The sequence below is a fragment of the Penicillium taxi genome (assembly GCF_028828555.1).
Source record: "Penicillium taxi strain IBT 34144 chromosome Unknown utg000005l_segment0_segment0, whole genome shotgun sequence".
NCBI classification, from domain to species: Eukaryota; Fungi; Ascomycota; class Eurotiomycetes; order Eurotiales; family Aspergillaceae; genus Penicillium; species Penicillium taxi.
In genome coordinates, this window is record NW_026643207.1 from 3,097,784 (window position 1) to 3,115,057 (window position 17,274).

The following is a 17,274-nucleotide window of genomic DNA, read 5'->3' on the forward strand; positions in this document are numbered from 1 at the left end:
AAAGCGGAGTATTCCGTTCGGACAACAGTACCATAGGTAATATCGACATCAGTTCTTAAACATATGTAGGTAATACGGGGTGCTGTGTAATGGTCACAAATTTGCGAAGGATGCAAAGTAACAACGGACGAAATTAACGGACTTAACCCGACATCTCGGGGCATCCCGGCGTTAAGATCTTTTCTTTCAAATAAGGCAGCAGCCTTTTAGCATATCTCATATTTTAGGGGGTCAAAAGGGGAGAATATCAACTCATTACTAGGTGATGAAAATAGTGGGCTGAGCACTGGTCTGACCTAAAACTTCTCTTCCCCACTAAAGCCGTTCTTTACCTCGAATCATCGAATGTTCCAAGTTCTTCTCTGACTGCGTCATCAACTCCTGGTCTATCTCCAACCTCAGCTCCGAAGCTCCGAATAATCTCACTTTACGGAGTAGACTTGGATAGCCCCGCAGTGTCGTCTTTTTGACGCCACCCTGTTCTGCTAGTTACTCCACTTGGCGATGATCTCGCGACTTTTACACGTGAGAAAATAATAGCTCAATATGGACGGTCTGACGGACGGAGACGGCATGGGCTTTGAAATGCCCATGATGATGAACCAACAGCCACCTCTCTTCGACGCCTACGATGGCAACCAGGTTCCGCTTTCAAGTTCAATTTACCCTGACGACTCGGCATTGGGCCCGGGAGACGAATCGAACGATGCGAAGAGACGAAGAATTGCAAGGGTTAGCCTTCTATATCTACCATTGTACAAGCCCTATAGAAGCTGACCTCATATTTCGGATAGGCATGCGACATGTGCAGGAAGAAAAAGATCAAGTGCGACGGCAAAATGCCCAAGTGCTCTCACTGTATCAACTATAAAACAGACTGCGTCTTTACGCAGGTGGAAAAGAAGCGAAACCCTCCTAAGGGGTAGGTTGGCCGATCCCATTCTAGAGCGCTTTGGTTTAACTGTTTTGACTGCAGAGCGAAATACATTGAGGGATTGGAGAATAGATTGGGCCGCATGGAGTCACTCCTGAGACTATCAGGGCTACTGTCCGAGGAAGACAATGGAAAGACAGATCTAGGCACGCTGGAAAAGCGACTTGCTGATCGAACAAGCGCCTTGGAATCTGCGAGAAATTCAAACAAGTTCCCTGCCTCGAATACAACCCAGCAAGCGCCGGCCTCTCTCACTAGCACCCCCCATATAGGCTCCCACTCCAGTCCCCGCACCGCTACCACATCCCCCGAGTCACAAAAGGATTCAGAGACAGAAGTGGAAGCTCTGTCTGACATGATGTGTTCGTTGGTAACGAATAATTGTGGCGAGACCCGGTACATCGGTAGGTTGAGATCAATTCCAAATGCGAGAAGCAGCTCTCATCATTCTATAGGTTCTTCGTCTGGATTCTCAATATTTTCTCCGAAGGGTATTCAATGGGTCAATGAGAAGACGGGAGATACTTCATTTCAAGATATGATCTCGTCGGCATACGTGGATGACAATAAATGGATGTACTGGAAGCCAGAGATTTTCAGTGATATTTTTGCCCGTCGCGTCTTCAAGCCGCTCCCTCCGAAGGAAGAGGCCCTTTCTCTGTTTAAGGATTTCTTCGAAAATTTCAATTGCATGTTTCCACTGTTCCACGAAGCAACTTTCATGCATCTAGTACAACAGCAGTACTCTCGCGACCCATACGAGGGTTCTGGGTGGTGGGCCAGCATCAACGTTGTGCTAGCTATTTCTCATCGCCTCCGCGTGATGAGTAACCTAGTGCCTCATGAAGAAGACAAGAAGGCGTGGCTCTATCTGAAGAATGCCATGGGCGTTCTGACCGAATTGACCATGCGTAACACTGATCTCTTGAGTGTACAGGCACTCTTAGGAATGGTGAGTAATTCTATCTTTATCACCGGATAGAAGTCTAATTTGTTTTCTCTAGTCACTTTTCCTCCAGGGAACCCCTAACCCCCAACCTGCTTTCTTCTTAGTGGCTGCAGCAATTCGTCTTTCTCATAGCATTGGTCTTCATAAGCGAGGCTCAAGCTTTGGTTTGAACCTCGTGGAAGTAGAGCAAAGGAAGCGAGTATTTTGGATTGCGTATTATCTCGACAAAGAGTTCGTCGCCCTAGCGTATGCCCCATGTCTATCCCATTAACAATTGATTAGTATATGCCTCCGATCTGGGCGGCCACCTGTACAAGATGATGATGATATGAACGTCCAACTACCGAGCGAAGATCCTCCAGACAACGTTGGAAACGTCCCACTAACGGATGGGAAGGGAAAATTCAACCTCTTTAGATCTCTCTGTGAATTCGCCACAATTGAGAGCAGAGTATACAAGCGACTTTACTCTGCAAAGGCATCCAGGCAATCTGACGGTGAATTGCTCAACACCATCGGAGAGCTTGACAAGGAGCTTGAAGATTGGAAAGACGCCATCCCCATTGATTTTCGACCTGAGCATGAAATCCAAGCCACGCATGGCCCTCTCCTTATCCACGTTGTTGTTCTTCATTTCGCATACTATAACTGTCTCACCACAATCCACCGCATGTCTGTCCACCACGGATACTGGACCAGCCGCTTGTCAAACTACGCAATCCAAGGCTTGAATGCACGACCATTAAATCCTAGGGTCTTCCTTTCGGCTGTTTTGTCCGTGACTGCTGCAAGAGCATCCATCAATCTGATCAAGTATATCCCTCAGGGAGACTTCGCTTGTGTTTGGTAAGGCTTTGAAGAAAAAGAATGACCATTTCATATACTTACTCTTTTCATTTCAGGTTAATTCTCTACTATCCAGTATCTGCTTTGGTTACGCTATTTGCCAATATCCTGCAGAATCCAAATGATGCCCGTGCTCGCTCTGACGTCAAGCTGATGAATGTGGTGGTCAATTTCCTATCTACCCTAGTCTCTGATGAATCCAACGGAAGCATCAAGCGGATGCTTGCCCTCTGTGGTGAATTTGAGAGAATTGCCAAGGTCGTTCTTGATAAGGCTGAGAGGGAGTCTCATGCCCGCAAGAAGCGGAAGACAGCACCAGAAGACTCAGAACCACGAGAAACGAATAACGGAAAGCCTGCCCCCTCATCATCCACAAATTCCTCTCGCCCAACCAACGCGCCAAATTCATTTTCGCCTTCCACATTCGCCAATGATCAAAGCAATTCACCTAGACTCAAACGCTTTGGCGGGGATCATATGCCCTCCGCCGATATCCACAACGATTTTCAACACAATATCCATGGCATGACTGGACAAGAATTCTCGAACATGCTGGGCTCCAGTCCTATGGCCAACGTCGGATACGTTGACCAGCCATATGCACCTACGAGCCCGAATCCATTGGGAACTCCGTTTCAACAGCCGTTTGTTCCACAGGATCTGTGGCAAATGCCCATGACAATTGAGTGGGATTGGGCAGATATGGCAACTAATTTTCCTATATTTAGTGGAGGGTACATGAATGGCATGCCTCCTCCGCAATAGCCATGATTCTACTCTTCATTTCTTGAGTGCCAAGGCGAGTCAACTCCATCCAGACCTATACTTAAGACTCTTTTACATGGCCGTCTTCCTTGCTAAAACGTAGGCATTCATCCTTCTTTTTGGATTGGATAATGCTGCCAGATGGCGCGTTTTGTCACTTCTAGGAAATATTCCTTCTGTACAATGACTACTCTATGTTTTGCAGCATATGCGGGGTGTTTCAAGGCCAAAATGAGCTTCACATACAAAGGAACCAATTAATATGCCAATGACAAATGTACTGTGCCAATGTCTCAAGGCTATTCACGAAATTCATGTAAATATTTATACTAAATACAAATCTTTCTACTCCGTACTCTATTTCCGTTAACACCGTCAAGCCTGTCCATTCCCTTCGACCGGGTTCGATGACTCAGCTTTCGGGATATCAAAATTCCGCGACATCGAAATGGCCGCAGCTCATTACCACCTTAATTCTCAAGCCGACATATTGCTTGCACCTAGCTGTCCATCCCCGCGATTCTCGATTGATCACCCCCCTCCCCGCCCTCAAAGCCCTCTGGGCTCCTCCTCCTTCCTCGAACATGGCCATGGCCAACATCCTCCGACGGCCAGGCAACCTTGCTCGATTCTCAAGAACCGCCACAGCATCCAGCTGCCGCGCAAGTTTCATATCTGTACGAACACCTCAATCGAGGCTTTCATCCCCTCTCACATACATCCGCGTCCGAAACTACGCCACCAATGGCCCCAGCGGCCCGACGCCTCCGAACAACAAGCCCAACAGCACCCAGAAGAAAGATGACGCTTCAACAGAGCCGAAGCCGACGTCGGCGTTGAACGAGCAGGACCAAAAGAGTGTGGATGTATTCATTAATCATCTGTTGAAACTCGCACCAGAGTCACAGCGAGACAGCGTCGAAACTCTACGTAAACAATTGAACCGGGATGGGATACCGGCAGACATGCGACCATTCATTGAGAATATTTCCACCCTGTCTGTGATGGATCATCTCCGTTTGATGCGAACTTTGTTTAACTATACCGCCAAGAATGACGCCGCTGAAATTGAAGAATCTACGAAGAAAATTGAAGAAGAGTACGAAGAAGGTCTAGCTCGTCTGAAGAAGACGACGGGGATACCGTCAGCTGAGGACAAACTGAATAAAGTTAATATCGAGGCTGAGAAAGCTAAGCTCGAAGCTGAAAAGCTCGAGAAGCTCAAGAACCTACACAAAAAGGTTGCTTTTGGCCAGAAAGAACAGGAACAAAATAGCGAAGGGGAAACTGGTCAGCAGAAGAAGGACCAGAAGCAGAAGCAGCAGATTCCCCCCAACGCCAAAGTATTCGAGTTTAAATTCGACCCCGCTTCCTTCCTCGTCACCTCAATCGTCACATACTACATCTACCGAAGCTTTTTCCCCGGCGATGGTAGCAGCAAAGAAATTACTTGGCAGGAGTTCCGCTCGAACTACCTTGACAAGGGTCTTGTGGAGAAGTTGACTGTTCTCAACCGAAGCAAAGTCCGGGCTGACCTCAACCGCGAGGCTTCATCCCAGGCTTACCCCGATTCCAACGGCCAGCCTGTAACACATGTGCAGTTTAGCATTGGATCCACTGATACCTTTGAAATGAGGCTAGAGAATGCACAAAACGAATTGGGCATCCCATCTCATGAGCGCATCCCGGTTGCCTATGTTGATGAAGTTCCTTGGGGTAATGCGCTCATGTCCTTGGCCCCTACTCTGCTTTTTATTGGTGGTATTTACTGGTTCTCGCGACGTGCTGGTGGCGGTGCTGGCGGCCAGAGTGGAATATTTGGCATGGGCAAGAGCCGCGCAAAGCGATTCAATCACGAAAGTGATATCAAGATCAAGTTCGCCGACGTTGCCGGTATGGATGAGGCTAAGGTTGAGATTATGGAATTTGTCAGCTTCCTTCAGCAGCCTGAGCGGTTCCAACGACTTGGTGCTAAGATTCCCCGTGGTGCTATTCTCTCTGGTCCACCCGGTACTGGTAAAACACTGCTTGCAAAGGCCACTGCCGGTGAATCTGGCGTGCCTTTCTTCAGTGTCAGCGGTTCCGAGTTCGTCGAAATGTTCGTCGGTGTCGGTCCGTCTCGTGTCCGTGACCTGTTCGCAAATGCCCGAAAGAACACTCCTTGCATTATCTTTATTGATGAGATCGATGCCATTGGCAAGTCTCGTTCAAAGTCGAATATGGGTGGCGGTAACGATGAGCGCGAAAGCACCCTGAACCAGATCCTTACCGAGATGGACGGTTTCAACACATCAGATCAGGTTGTTGTGCTCGCCGGTACCAACCGACCTGATATTCTTGACAAGGCCCTTATGCGCCCTGGCCGTTTCGATCGTCACATCAACATTGACCGTCCTACTATGGAAGGTCGTAAGCAGATCTTCCGCGTTTACCTGAAGAAGATTGTCTCCGACGAAAACATGGAGTACTTGGAAGGAAGACTTGCCGCTCTGACCCCTGGCTTTGCCGGCGCTGATATTGCCAACTGCGTGAACGAGGCTGCTCTTGTCGGTAAGTTGACATTTCTAGTGAATTTATATAATCTATACTAAGTATGATATAGCTGCCCGTGAGAATGCCGACAAGGTTGTCATGAAGCACTTCGAACAAGCTATCGAGCGTGTTATCGGTGGTCTGGAGAAGAAGTCCCTCGTGCTGTCGCCTGAAGAGAAGCGGACCGTTGCCTATCACGAGGCAGGCCACGCCATCTGTGGCTGGTACTTCAAATGGGCGGACCCCTTGCTTAAGGTGTCCATCATTCCTCGTGGACAAGGAGCATTGGGTTATGCCCAGTACCTCCCTGCTGGTGGTGATACCTATCTGATGAACGTCAACCAGATGATGGACCGTATGGCCATGACTCTGGGTGGCCGTGTCAGTGAGGAGCTCCACTTCGAGACTGTGACCAGCGGTGCCAGTGATGACTTCAACAAGGTCACTCGCATGGCTACCGCCATGGTCACCAAATTCGGTATGTCGAAGAAGCTTGGCTACATCTACTACGAAGAGGATGGACAACAGCAACTTCACAAGCCTTTCTCCGAAGATACCGCCCGCACCATTGATGAGGAGGTCCGCAACATTATCGCACAGGCCTACCAGCAATGCAACACCCTTTTGACAGCGAAGAAGAAGGAAATCGGCATCGTTGCCGAGGAGCTTCTGTCCAAGGAAGTTCTCGGCCGCGATGACCTGATTCGTCTCCTCGGCCCACGTGAGTGGCCCGAGACAGGAGAGTTCGCAAAGTACTTCGATGGCAAGGGCGGCGCCACCATCGCTCCTCCAGAACCAACTCTGGATCCCAAAGAACCCGCTGGCAAGGATCAGACCCCGTCGATTTGAAATTGACGAGTTGTTTTTTAACTGCGCCGATTGGACTTGCATTCTTGGGAAAGGTGTGTTTTAGTCAAATCTTTTGAGAGCGTGATATTCCCCTGCGGTTCTCCTTGAACTATTTCTGTATTCAGTGACTTGCATCTTTGTCTCCTCTTCTTTCTTCAATATGTTCTACTCTACCCCCCTCTCAGCTCTGTGCTCTTCTTTTCGCACCATCCCTCTATCTCTACCCTATGATTTTAACCTTTCACCACTCTGAAAACTAGACTGAGGAAGATGTATACTCGGTCGTTCTTTCTTATTTTTCTCGCCTCTATTGTAGGGGTCCATGTATTTATGTGGAGATTGTATACTACTTTGAGCTCTGTATTCAAACATACATAGGTAGATGATTTACTTTCCAGTTCTTGGCTCTCCCCTTTCGTATTAGTGCTCAATGCTTGTCGTTTTTCGCTCACTGAGTACCCGACGGAGATTCTACGTGCCTGTCTCAACCTAGGGCAGGAAGAACAGATGCTCTCCTATACTTTCGCCAGATTTCCGGTCAAATCGCACAAGTCGAAACTCTATCCAGTGCACAATTCTTGAAAGCGAACGCTGACATATAGAGGAACAAACTGCTAGCCTGAGTAGACATGGATAGAGGATCTGGACTAGTCCACTTGAAGGCTGACAGCTTGTCCTAAGTGGAGTGGAAAAGGCATTCGATCAAGGGAAACTCTGAAGTCTCTGAAGTCTCATATCCTGCAACCTCACTCTCATTCGAGGCAATTTGCCGAGGATTATCGGAGTCGGTATGCCAGAACACTCTTGCCAGATGGCGTGAAGGTCGAGATCCAAATCACAGTCTACCAATTTTAACACAAAGCAACCATTGAAACGACTGGTATAGACCGTTCTTGTTCGATTCGTGCTTTTTTTTTTTCCCAAGATTTGTTGTCGAAGACTGGTGGTAAAATACAGAAGTGTAGAAGGTAGCAATTTGACGAGGGTTGAGCAGGAATTTTGTTTATATTGATAACGCAAGTTCATGGCATATTAGTAGGACTTGATGGTCAGATGATAACTTCTCGAAAATAATGAAGCTGTCGCTGCTCATCCAAAGACTGTAACGGATAAATTTGCGGCTAGGGCTTATTTTCTGGCCCTTGAAATACCCGACTGTCTCTTGACTGGGCGATCAATTGAGAGAGTCGAAGTAAGATGATGCATTTTGGTCGTAAAATATTAGTTCAGACATCGTGCTGGAGAGCCATATAGACTCAGAAAAGCCACACCGAGCCTGCTAGCATATCCAATCATTGGCGAATAGACCGCACGTTTAAAACGCTGGTGAGAAATTCACTCAACTCTTGACGTCAGATCTCACCTGCTGCTCACCGCGAATTACTGGATTATATGCGGAGATGAACCTAAGCCTCGAAACAAAACGTTGCAGAAGCTATCTCATAATGGTAGCCCGCAAGTGTACTTCTGATGCGTTTCTCCCCCTAACTCAAGATTTCGAGGCCGATAGGGGAATTGCAACTTGATAGTCGGGTAGTCACTAAAAGCATACAAGAGATGAATTATGCGATAGAAGACACTACTAATAACTGATGATATTAAATCCAATTTGTACAATATTGCAAGACATGGCTAGAGAAAACCTTTGAGAAGAGGAGTGTGCAGTAAAGAAGTACCGTCTTTGATCCAAGGTGACAGTCGGTTTATGGCGAAGGCTCGGGCTTAACATTCACTCCAGCCTTTGCTTCCTCCTCAGTAGGCTTCCTTGCCCAGACTCGGCGACTACATTTGATTAGCAAGCGAAGCTTCTCAGATTGTTCATGTGAGGAACTCACGCATATTCATAAGCATGTGTGTGAGGGTTTCTCAACTCGGCCCGAACTTTGGCCAGATAGACCTGGACCTCTTCTTTGGTCCAAGGGGATGGCGCTCCAAACTTGGTGAGAAGCCACATAGCCCAGCCCTCCAGAGCCGCAGTCCAATGGAGGTATTGAAGCTGTCCAGTCTCCTTGAGACGTTTATCCTTTGGCCAAGGCCCCAAAGGTATCTTGTATATTTTTTCGTGCACGTCTACGAAACCGGCCTTCTCCATTGCACCTCGCATCGTTTCATGGGTTAGGAGGGAGCGGCCGCTTCTCTCGGAGCAGCCAATGAAATTGTTTCCCCATCCAGCCAGATGGCTGTCCTCTTTAAGGGTGCCGTCGTCGCTATACACTCGAACATCTAATTCAACCTGTTCAATCCAGCCGCCGGGAGTGAGAGCCCTGAATAGCACAAGCTTGTTAAATCCAGTTGTTTTGAGGGAATAAAGAGCACAGAGGAGGAAAATGGACTAACTTGTAACATTGCTCGTATAGTTGATTCCAACCCTCGGGTGTGAATGCTCCCAGCATTAGACGAAGATGAATAAAATCAAACGGCTCTCTCCAAGTCCACTCGCGGAGGATATCATCCACTTCAAACACGCAGTTAGGCGGCGTCCAGGTCACAGGAGGAGGGAATATGTCAACACCACGAACAGTCGCTAAAACTTGTCAGCTCAAAGGGACGTGAAGAAGAAAAGGGTGCAAATACCAGATGGATACATATCCGCAGCATCACTGGATGGATGTAAGCAATAGTTGATTCAAAAGGATGTATAGAAAACTTACATAGCCCAGGACCCTTTACCGGTCCCAATGTCCAAGATATTCTGAAAGCTAGACTCAGTAAGGTGTCAATTATCAGAGATCAAGATTGCTCTCACCTTGGGAGATTTGGCAATGGGAGCGCGGTGGAGAGGATTTTCTTGGTGGTAGTCTAGCATAAGGAATACCATATGGCTAGATATCAATAATGAGCTGCTGTTTGGACCACAAGGAAATATCAAGAAATAAAAAAGTATTTACCCAATCTCAAAAGCATCGAATTGCTGTTCATCAGAAGGGCTCCTATTCGACATGATTAGACTCGAGTCTCACGTTGGCACGTTGCCACCGACCAGTAGTCATCTTCCTTCATCGCCTGGTATCTGCTTTTGATATCAGCTAGGGCGCATATCACTTTATTACATCAATTGCCTGACCTTCTGCCATTTTCCAGCCGGCCCTTCGCGATGGACGAGGCAATGGAAGTGGTTTCCCTAGTCAAATAATGTGGTGAGAATGCGACCTGGACATGTCACTTTCGGTGGCGCTCACGACTGAAAGTCCTGGGGTTCCCAGTCTTTTGTCAGAACGTAAAAATCAGGGTCCTAGCAGCCAAGGTTAGATGAGTTCAGGTTTTCGAAGACTACAATAATCAGCTTACGACAACGATATTTTCCGCCATGGTAGTCGTGGGAATTGAAAGGTGAGAACCACGGTTGAAAGAAAGTTTGGGTGCGGGTGGGCGGGCGCATCCGGGCTCCGCTCAGACTACTCGTCCTTTTAAATCCATTCAGGTTAGACATGTTCATGGTTTAGGTTTTGGGTCCCAAATGGGGTTCTTTGGATACCTTGATGCCTGTCTTTTGCCTTGAGCTAATCCTAATCAGGATATTTAATGCCTTGGTGCCTGGCTTTTTGCCCCGTGCTAAACTTCATTAGGTAATATATATCACGTGACATGGTGGGGTTGGGGAAACCCATGAACATGTCTAACCTGAATGGATTTAAAAGGACAGCTTTTTACGCTAACTATATTTGGAAGGAGGGTTATAATACAATGAGTTTTCTGCCTGTACCATCCGAAGCGCGGTATGGATATAATTCTGAAAAGTTGCTGGTGCGTTTGTGAGTCCGAATGGCATTACCAGTGCGAAACGTAGTTTTCCATTCATCGCCCTCTTTGATTCGAATCTGATAGTAAGCTTCTCGGATGTCGATTTTTGTGAACAACTTTGCTCCCGATAGTAGATAATCTCCGAAATCAATAATGGGTAGCGATTCTTGATCGAAACGCGATTGAGTCACCGATAATCGACACAGAGCCTTAGTCCCCCGTCTTTCTTTGGAAAAAAAAAAGGTTGGGAGCTCCGGCGGGACTCTTTGAAGGGCGAATGCGACCGTGCTTGAGGTTCTCGTCGAGGTATTCGCGAACCGTGGACAATTCATTTCTCGATAGTGGGTAAATCGGGCTATAGGGGCCACTTTGAATACCTCGTAATGCCATTCGGACTCAAACGCACCAGCAACTTTTCAAAACTATATCCATACCGCGCTTCGCGGGCTTCTAGACGTCGTATGCATCACGTATCTCGACGACATCCTAATCTTTTCAAATACACGGGGCACAACAAACACGTGTCGGAAGGCTCGTGGGAATCCTTCAAGGAATGGACCCATAAACCTGTCGTAAGCCACGCAACACTGATCGACTACCGAATCAAGTTCGATTTGGCCCATCAACAACCCACACAGCGACCTACTGATTTCCACCAACACCTCCTGAGTTACGAAAAGTTCTTCGAAGAGCAGTCGGAAAAGCATCGATCCGAAGTCAATTTCTCCAAGTTACTACCCGAACTCCGAAATGCTATACTCTCAGAAAGAAGCGAGGAACCAAGCCCACGTCTTCGCCATCATCCAAGCAAACGAGGACGTTTGGCTACCAGATGAAGAGGATGAGGTTCAAGAACAAACGACCTACCTCCCGAATTGGAATCTTTCCGCGGCGTTTTCGACCACGATAACGCTAGACATCCTTACCTGTAATCTGAGCCTAACGCGGACTTGAGTAGGGTCATGTGATCTGCCCCACCTAGGATATGAGGTCATCAATACAAAGAGGTCGTAAAGCCTTGTTAGCTATGAATGAATCCATTAGTACTTAGAAGTCGCAAATATCCGACAAAAGTCAAACTATATAAAATTGTCTTCACATTTGAAAGAGTCGACTAAGTATCCCAAATACTGACCATTTCCATATCAAGTAAATCTCCATCGCCTATAGTTTGAGTCATTTTATTTATTTGCTCTTCTTCTCATCTGCCCTCTTGGAGACAGTCTTGGCCTTGACAGAATAGCGGGGTAGAAATCGGCCCACACGAGCTTGATACTCGCTATACTCCGGGTACTTGCTTGCACTGATAGACTCAGTGAGACGCGTGCTACCCTGGAAGATAGCTAAGTAGCCCACAACACCAAGTGCAGTCCACTGGAAGTAGTTTCCAGTGCTGAAAGCGGACCAGATGTACAAGGTCAACCAGACGGCCTGCTCAGCGACAAAGTTAGGGTGGCGCGACCATGACCAGAGTCCACTAATCACAAAACCGCGCTCAAGGTCCTCGGGGCTGTAGCGCTCCTTGTTGGGCGCAGAGATGCGAGCGTTCTGCTGGTACTCTTGCTTGGCGCCTTGGAAATCCCACTGTTGCTGATCGGCGAAGTATTCAATGATGATAAAGAAGAAAGCAGCACGAGAGAAAGCTAGATCGGGGAGACCGAAAGTGTCAGCACCTTGGCTGTGCGCCACAAGCACAAAGACGTAGGATGGGGCAGTGATGAGAAGTAGCAGCGCGGATTGCGCCAGAGCAATGAAACTGAAGTTGAAGATTGTGAAGAGGAAGTTGTTGTTCACCCTTGAGCGCACAATCTGCCAGCGGTAATCCTCGGAGCCGATAGTGTAGCCACCTTTACGCCAGTAATTGAAGGTCAAACGGATCTGTCAAGTCGCCCGAATTAGCTATGTCATTTCGAGCGCATTTTTTTGTCGAGTAGCAACACTTACGCTCCATAGCACGCTGATGGCGGCAATAGTATCCAAGGTCTGGGTGCGAATACCAGCCAGACGCGCCCACGCGGCGAAATGCACGTTGTACACTGCAGGTAGAATGCTCCAGAATCGATCCACTTGCGAATAGTTCCGATTGATCTCAGCAGCTAGGAAGAAGATCCCAGCTAGGACAGATCCAAATGCGATGGCGGAAACTAAAGGGTTGGTGGCGAGGTAAACCTCCTTCAAGCTACCGAGATCTAGGCCAGCTTCGCGTAAGCTGGCGGGGAGCCATTGCAGCTGCGAGAGATAGGGTAGAACGGTAAGTTGGAAGGAAGTGCAGTCGGCCAAGGACTCGACGCTAGGAAGTGGAAGATTCGCCATTTTCCGTAAACTCAAATCCAAGTCTGTGTGAAGAAGAAACAGGGTGGAATAGAGAATGGGGTTCTAGTTAACTTGGTTTCTGCAAGCTTAATGTTTGGATTACCTCATCGGGTTATATATATGCCTCAGGCATCCAAGACCCCTCAAGCGCGTCTTGTTTCCTCTGCGTCCAACCAGGAACATCAACTTAATTCTCCGTTAAGGAGGAAAATGCAGCTTCAATTTGCTGTGTGCTCAATAGGCTAATGGATTGTGGTGGTCTTGTGATGTCACGTTTTCTTTAAGTTTTTAGTTAGCTTCTGCTCCCCAGATATCAACTTCTTCATTCACAATCCTTGCTATCTCAAGGCTAGGCTCATGGATCGCAAGATTCTCTGTGTTGCAGAGAAGCCGGCAATTGCACGCGCCGTAGCTACTCACCTCTCAGGTGGTTCTTTCCAAGTTGTGAGTGCCTTGAAGAACCTTGGTGCATACTGTTGGCTAAAGCTCGACTTTTAGCACGCGATCAATGGCAATCGATATGTGAAGAACTTTGAGTTCAATTTCAACTTTGGAGGCGCCTGGGGAAACTGCTCTGTGACCATGACCAGTGTGCTTGGTCATCTCACAGGACTAGATTTCGAACAGCAGTACAAGGGCTGGATGTCATGTCCTCCTGGGGCTCTCTTTGAGGCTCCAGTGGTAGAATTTGTTGATAAGGTTGGAGATATTCCAGTCCAAACCTCAGCTCAGCTACTAATCTCGGGTACAGGAGAAACAAGGTATCGCAGATAATATTCGCAACCAGGCAAGATACAGCAAAGCCCTGTTTATCTGGACCGATTGCGATCGAGAAGGCGAACATATTGGCTCTGAAGTCCGGCGCCAGGCAGTCAATGGAAACTCTCGAATTGAGGTCAAAAGAGCCAAGTTCAGCAACACAGAAAGAGCGTAAGTCAACTTTTAGCTTGCTGCTGACCTCTTTTTGTCTAATTATTTCTCTTGAGCCTAATAGACATGTTCTACGTGCCGCTAGAGAACCAGTTGAACTTGACAATTTCCAAGCAAATGCTGTGGCTGCTAGAATTGAGCTTGATCTTCGGATTGGCGCCGCTTTTACTCGCCTGCAGACCCTTCAACTCCAAAATACAGTGGAAAATCTGAAAGACAAGATAATCAGTTACGGTAAGAATATTCTCAAGCTCAGGTCTGTGTTTGCATAAATATAATGTTGTTCAGGTTCATGCCAGTTTCCTACACTAGGGTTTGTGGTCGATCGATACCTGAGGGTCAAAAACTTTAAGCCTGAAACGTTCTGGGGCATCAAAGTCATACATACGCGCGAAAGAAAGAAGGTCAACTTTCTTTGGAAGCGCGTTCATCTCTTTGATCGCGCGGTTGTGACGATGATGATGGAACGATGTTTAACTGCAAAGAAGGCGAAGGTCATAAACGTTACCCAGAAGCCCAGGAGTAAATGGCGACCTCTGCCCTTGACAACTGTCGATCTTCAAATGATGGGAAGTCGATTTCTCCGTATCGATTCTCAAACCATCATGAAGGTGGCCGAGGCGCTTTACACCAAAGGATACATCAGCTATCCTAGAACAGAGACTGATCAGTTCGATAAGGGAATTGACCTAAAGAAATTGGTTGAAAAGCAGTTTCCAGATGAATCATGGGGCCAATACTCCCGAGAGTAAGTGGACTTCGCCCCATAATTCGCGCCTTAGCCACGGCTAATGATATTAGACTCATTGATGGAAAATTCAGAACTCCACGGTCTGGTCGTAACAACGATCAGGCACATCCACCGATCCATCCAGTCTGCTGGGTGAATCAAACCCAGCTAAATGGCAACGAGAAGAGAGTGTATGAATTTGTAGTTCGTCGATTCCTCGCCTGCTGCTCCGAGGACGCGAAAGGCGAGGGCAGCGACATCGAAATCCAATATGGAGAAGAATTATTCCATGCCAGCGGACTCATTGTCCTGGAAAAGAACTATCTAGATGTCTACGTCTACGAAAAATGGGAAAGCAGCCAACAACTACCAAAATTCGAGAGGGGAGAAGTTTTTGAACCTACCGAAGCCAACATATTTGAGGGCAAAACCTCGGCACCGAGCTACCTGACTGAACCGGAACTCATCGGTCTTATGGACGCCAACGGCATCGGCACCGACGCGACAATGGCAGAACATATTGCAAAAGTCAAAGAGCGTGAATACGTTATGACGCACAAGCGCGGTACAGGCCGAACTTCGGTTGAAGAGCTCATCCCAACCAGGTTGGGTGTTGCGCTTGTCGAGGGGTACGACAATGTTGTTGCAGGTCTACCAAATAGTATCTCGCTGAGCAAGCCGTTTCTTCGAAAGGAAATGGAATTGCGGATGCTTGAGATTTGCGCTGGGAGAAAGACACGGCAGGAGGTTGTTCAGCAGAGTCTGGACTTGTACCGAGAGGTCTTCATTCATACTCAAAGGCAGATTGTGAAACTAAAAGATGCATGCCGAAAATATATCATTTGAAGCATTATGATTGAAATGTTTTCTAGGGTTTTCTGTGACGTTGAACATCCCTTTTTGCAATATCTAAGAGTTTTTTGTGAGAAAATAATTCAAGTCCACGGGCCCAAGGCATCTTGTTCATTGAATATAGATGACTGATGGCCCGATAAGTATGAAATTATTGTTGCAGTATACGAACTAGTAGAGTGCGGATATAATTCTGAGTCTCCATCTAAGCATATTTCAAGTTGATATCTAGATAGGCATAACATCCATCCATTCTGATAGAGTGACTACGAACTAATTCGACACATGCGTCTCCCCTGATTTCTCACCCAGGACGCTCGATATCCGAAGGAAATTGTCGATGCTGTTTTGCCCGATCAATATCTTGGTAACATCGTCTTGTAGAAAGTTCAAGTGCTGACACAGCTCAGCAAGAACCACAGGAGGTGGGATACGATCCTGTAGATCCCCAAGCCTCCGGTTAAGGTCGTATTGATGCTGCCCGATCTCCGTAAGCAGATGGTGTACATACTGCGTCTGATGATGGATCTGCTGCGTCTGGTCTTGCTGTCTCATCAAAATTGTCACGATGAGCGAGACAATGATGACTGAGAGGACCCAGGTTGGAAACTCTTTCAACTCAAGAGATGAAGATGTAGACTTAGGGCTTGATTGGTTCAGACAAGATGGCATTTTTTTCATGACGTCCACCTGCAACGTCGCGCCGGTCGTGAACATTGCTTCATATTCATTGTTAGTGTGAGCTACATGCTGCGGAATAAATTCCAATGTGATATTCGCCATCTGCTGGAAGATATCTTGTTCTGTCGGGTAGGTTGAGTCGATGCTTTCGAGCCACGTAGTAATTGAATTTTCGGACCACGTCGTTTGGATCAACGGCTGCAGCGTGTACACAGTGCTTGCCAGCTGGAAGGAGCCAAGTGCGCGGTCAAAGAAGGAGCGAGTAGGTTGGATTGCGGTAAATGGGATTTCACCGAAAATACCCCAGATATTCGCAGCGAGGAAGACCAAAACGGGGATATCAAAAGGCATGGCTTCAGATTGAGTTTCACGGATTATTATATTAACCTTCTAATGTTGGAAGAGTGGAGATGAAAAGATATCTTGGTCTGGATTAGAGGATATATTTAAGAAAATAATCAATTTCTAGAGGGGCTGATGTTGCTTAGAAGCAATCTATGAGGGCCGTAGAGAATGACCTAAGAGCAAACATATAAAATGGTTGGCTGTGAGTCCTACAAAGGACGAGAGACACGCAGATGATAGATTGGCGCACCTGGCCGTTGAAGAACCTTGGAAGCTTCTTTCAAGTTATTTTCCTTTCAACAAGTTTTTGGCGGAATGAAGTGTAGAAAATCTTGATTTTGACTTTTTTACTATATAATGGCATAAATCGACTGCCTATCATATAAGCCCTGCCGGGCTAGCTCAATCGGTAGAGCGTGTGACTCTTAATCACAAGGTTGGGGGTTCGACCCCCCCGTTCGGCTATTCCTACTACGAACCTTCGAGTCTTCTTTTTTTATGTTTTAACTTCCACTCTATATGTAGGTATCAATGAGAAAAATCATCATTTGAACGTAGATAAATATTTTATCATTTTAGTTTGATCATTGGGCTCTGCTGTTTAATCTCCAAGGTCGAAGAGTGAGGTCTAATTAATGTAGTTTGTCCAGCCTCAAGCAGCAGCTTCATTATGGTCTCCCAGCTTAACTAATTCCAAGGTTGTAACTGAATTATTGCCCTTACCTAGATCAAAACCTTGGAATATTCACAAGGCTAGAGGAAAAGAAATACGGTTGCCATGATATTTTTATTCGCAGTGAGATACGG

The 17,274-nt window shown here is 47.0% G+C and overlaps 7 protein-coding genes across 7 annotated transcripts; 4 read left to right on the top strand and 3 right to left on the bottom strand.

The window, feature by feature from the left end:
- Positions 1-546: 546 nt before the first annotated feature.
- Positions 547-3,494, top strand: atrR (transcription factor atrR; the record flags this gene model as incomplete). Its single annotated transcript, XM_057211110.1, has 7 exons — positions 547-732; positions 795-922; positions 977-1,338; positions 1,390-1,886; positions 1,939-2,114; positions 2,166-2,729; positions 2,786-3,494. The coding sequence occupies 7 exons, from the start codon at positions 547-549 to the stop codon at positions 3,492-3,494; spliced, it is 2,622 nt and encodes an 873-aa protein (XP_057060653.1).
- Positions 3,495-4,078: 584 nt separating this feature from the next.
- On the top strand, positions 4,079-6,875 carry N7495_008460 (ATP-dependent metallopeptidase FtsH/Yme1/Tma family protein; the record flags this gene model as incomplete). Its single annotated transcript, XM_057211111.1, has 2 exons — positions 4,079-6,044; positions 6,097-6,875. The coding sequence occupies 2 exons, from the start codon at positions 4,079-4,081 to the stop codon at positions 6,873-6,875; spliced, it is 2,745 nt and encodes a 914-aa protein (XP_057060654.1).
- Positions 6,876-8,578: 1,703 nt separating this feature from the next.
- Positions 8,579-10,184, bottom strand: N7495_008461 (class I SAM-dependent methyltransferase; the record flags this gene model as incomplete). Its single annotated transcript, XM_057211112.1, has 11 exons — positions 8,579-8,657; positions 8,711-9,139; positions 9,213-9,399; positions 9,450-9,475; positions 9,527-9,567; positions 9,622-9,697; positions 9,764-9,805; positions 9,856-9,888; positions 9,940-9,996; positions 10,055-10,107; positions 10,164-10,184. 11 exons carry the CDS (start codon positions 10,182-10,184, stop codon positions 8,579-8,581), a joined length of 1,044 nt encoding a protein of 347 aa, XP_057060655.1.
- Positions 10,185-10,999: 815 nt separating this feature from the next.
- Positions 11,000-11,452, top strand: N7495_008462 (uncharacterized protein; the record flags this gene model as incomplete). The annotated part of the gene is made up of 1 exon (XM_057211113.1): positions 11,000-11,452. One exon carries the CDS (start codon positions 11,000-11,002, stop codon positions 11,450-11,452), a length of 453 nt encoding a protein of 150 aa, XP_057060656.1.
- A 349-nt stretch (positions 11,453-11,801) lies between these two features.
- On the bottom strand, positions 11,802-12,929 carry N7495_008463 (DUF1295 domain protein; the record flags this gene model as incomplete). Its single annotated transcript, XM_057211114.1, has 2 exons — positions 11,802-12,494; positions 12,561-12,929. The coding sequence occupies 2 exons, from the start codon at positions 12,927-12,929 to the stop codon at positions 11,802-11,804; spliced, it is 1,062 nt and encodes a 353-aa protein (XP_057060657.1).
- Positions 12,930-13,286: 357 nt separating this feature from the next.
- N7495_008464 (DNA topoisomerase 3) lies at positions 13,287-15,435 on the top strand (the record flags this gene model as incomplete). Its single annotated transcript, XM_057211115.1, has 6 exons — positions 13,287-13,373; positions 13,428-13,628; positions 13,681-13,859; positions 13,924-14,093; positions 14,148-14,607; positions 14,661-15,435. The coding sequence occupies 6 exons, from the start codon at positions 13,287-13,289 to the stop codon at positions 15,433-15,435; spliced, it is 1,872 nt and encodes a 623-aa protein (XP_057060658.1).
- Positions 15,436-15,714: 279 nt separating this feature from the next.
- N7495_008465 (uncharacterized protein) lies at positions 15,715-16,473 on the bottom strand (the record flags this gene model as incomplete). The annotated part of the gene is made up of 1 exon (XM_057211116.1): positions 15,715-16,473. The coding sequence occupies one exon, from the start codon at positions 16,471-16,473 to the stop codon at positions 15,715-15,717; it is 759 nt and encodes a 252-aa protein (XP_057060659.1).
- Positions 16,474-17,274: the final 801 nt, after the last annotated feature.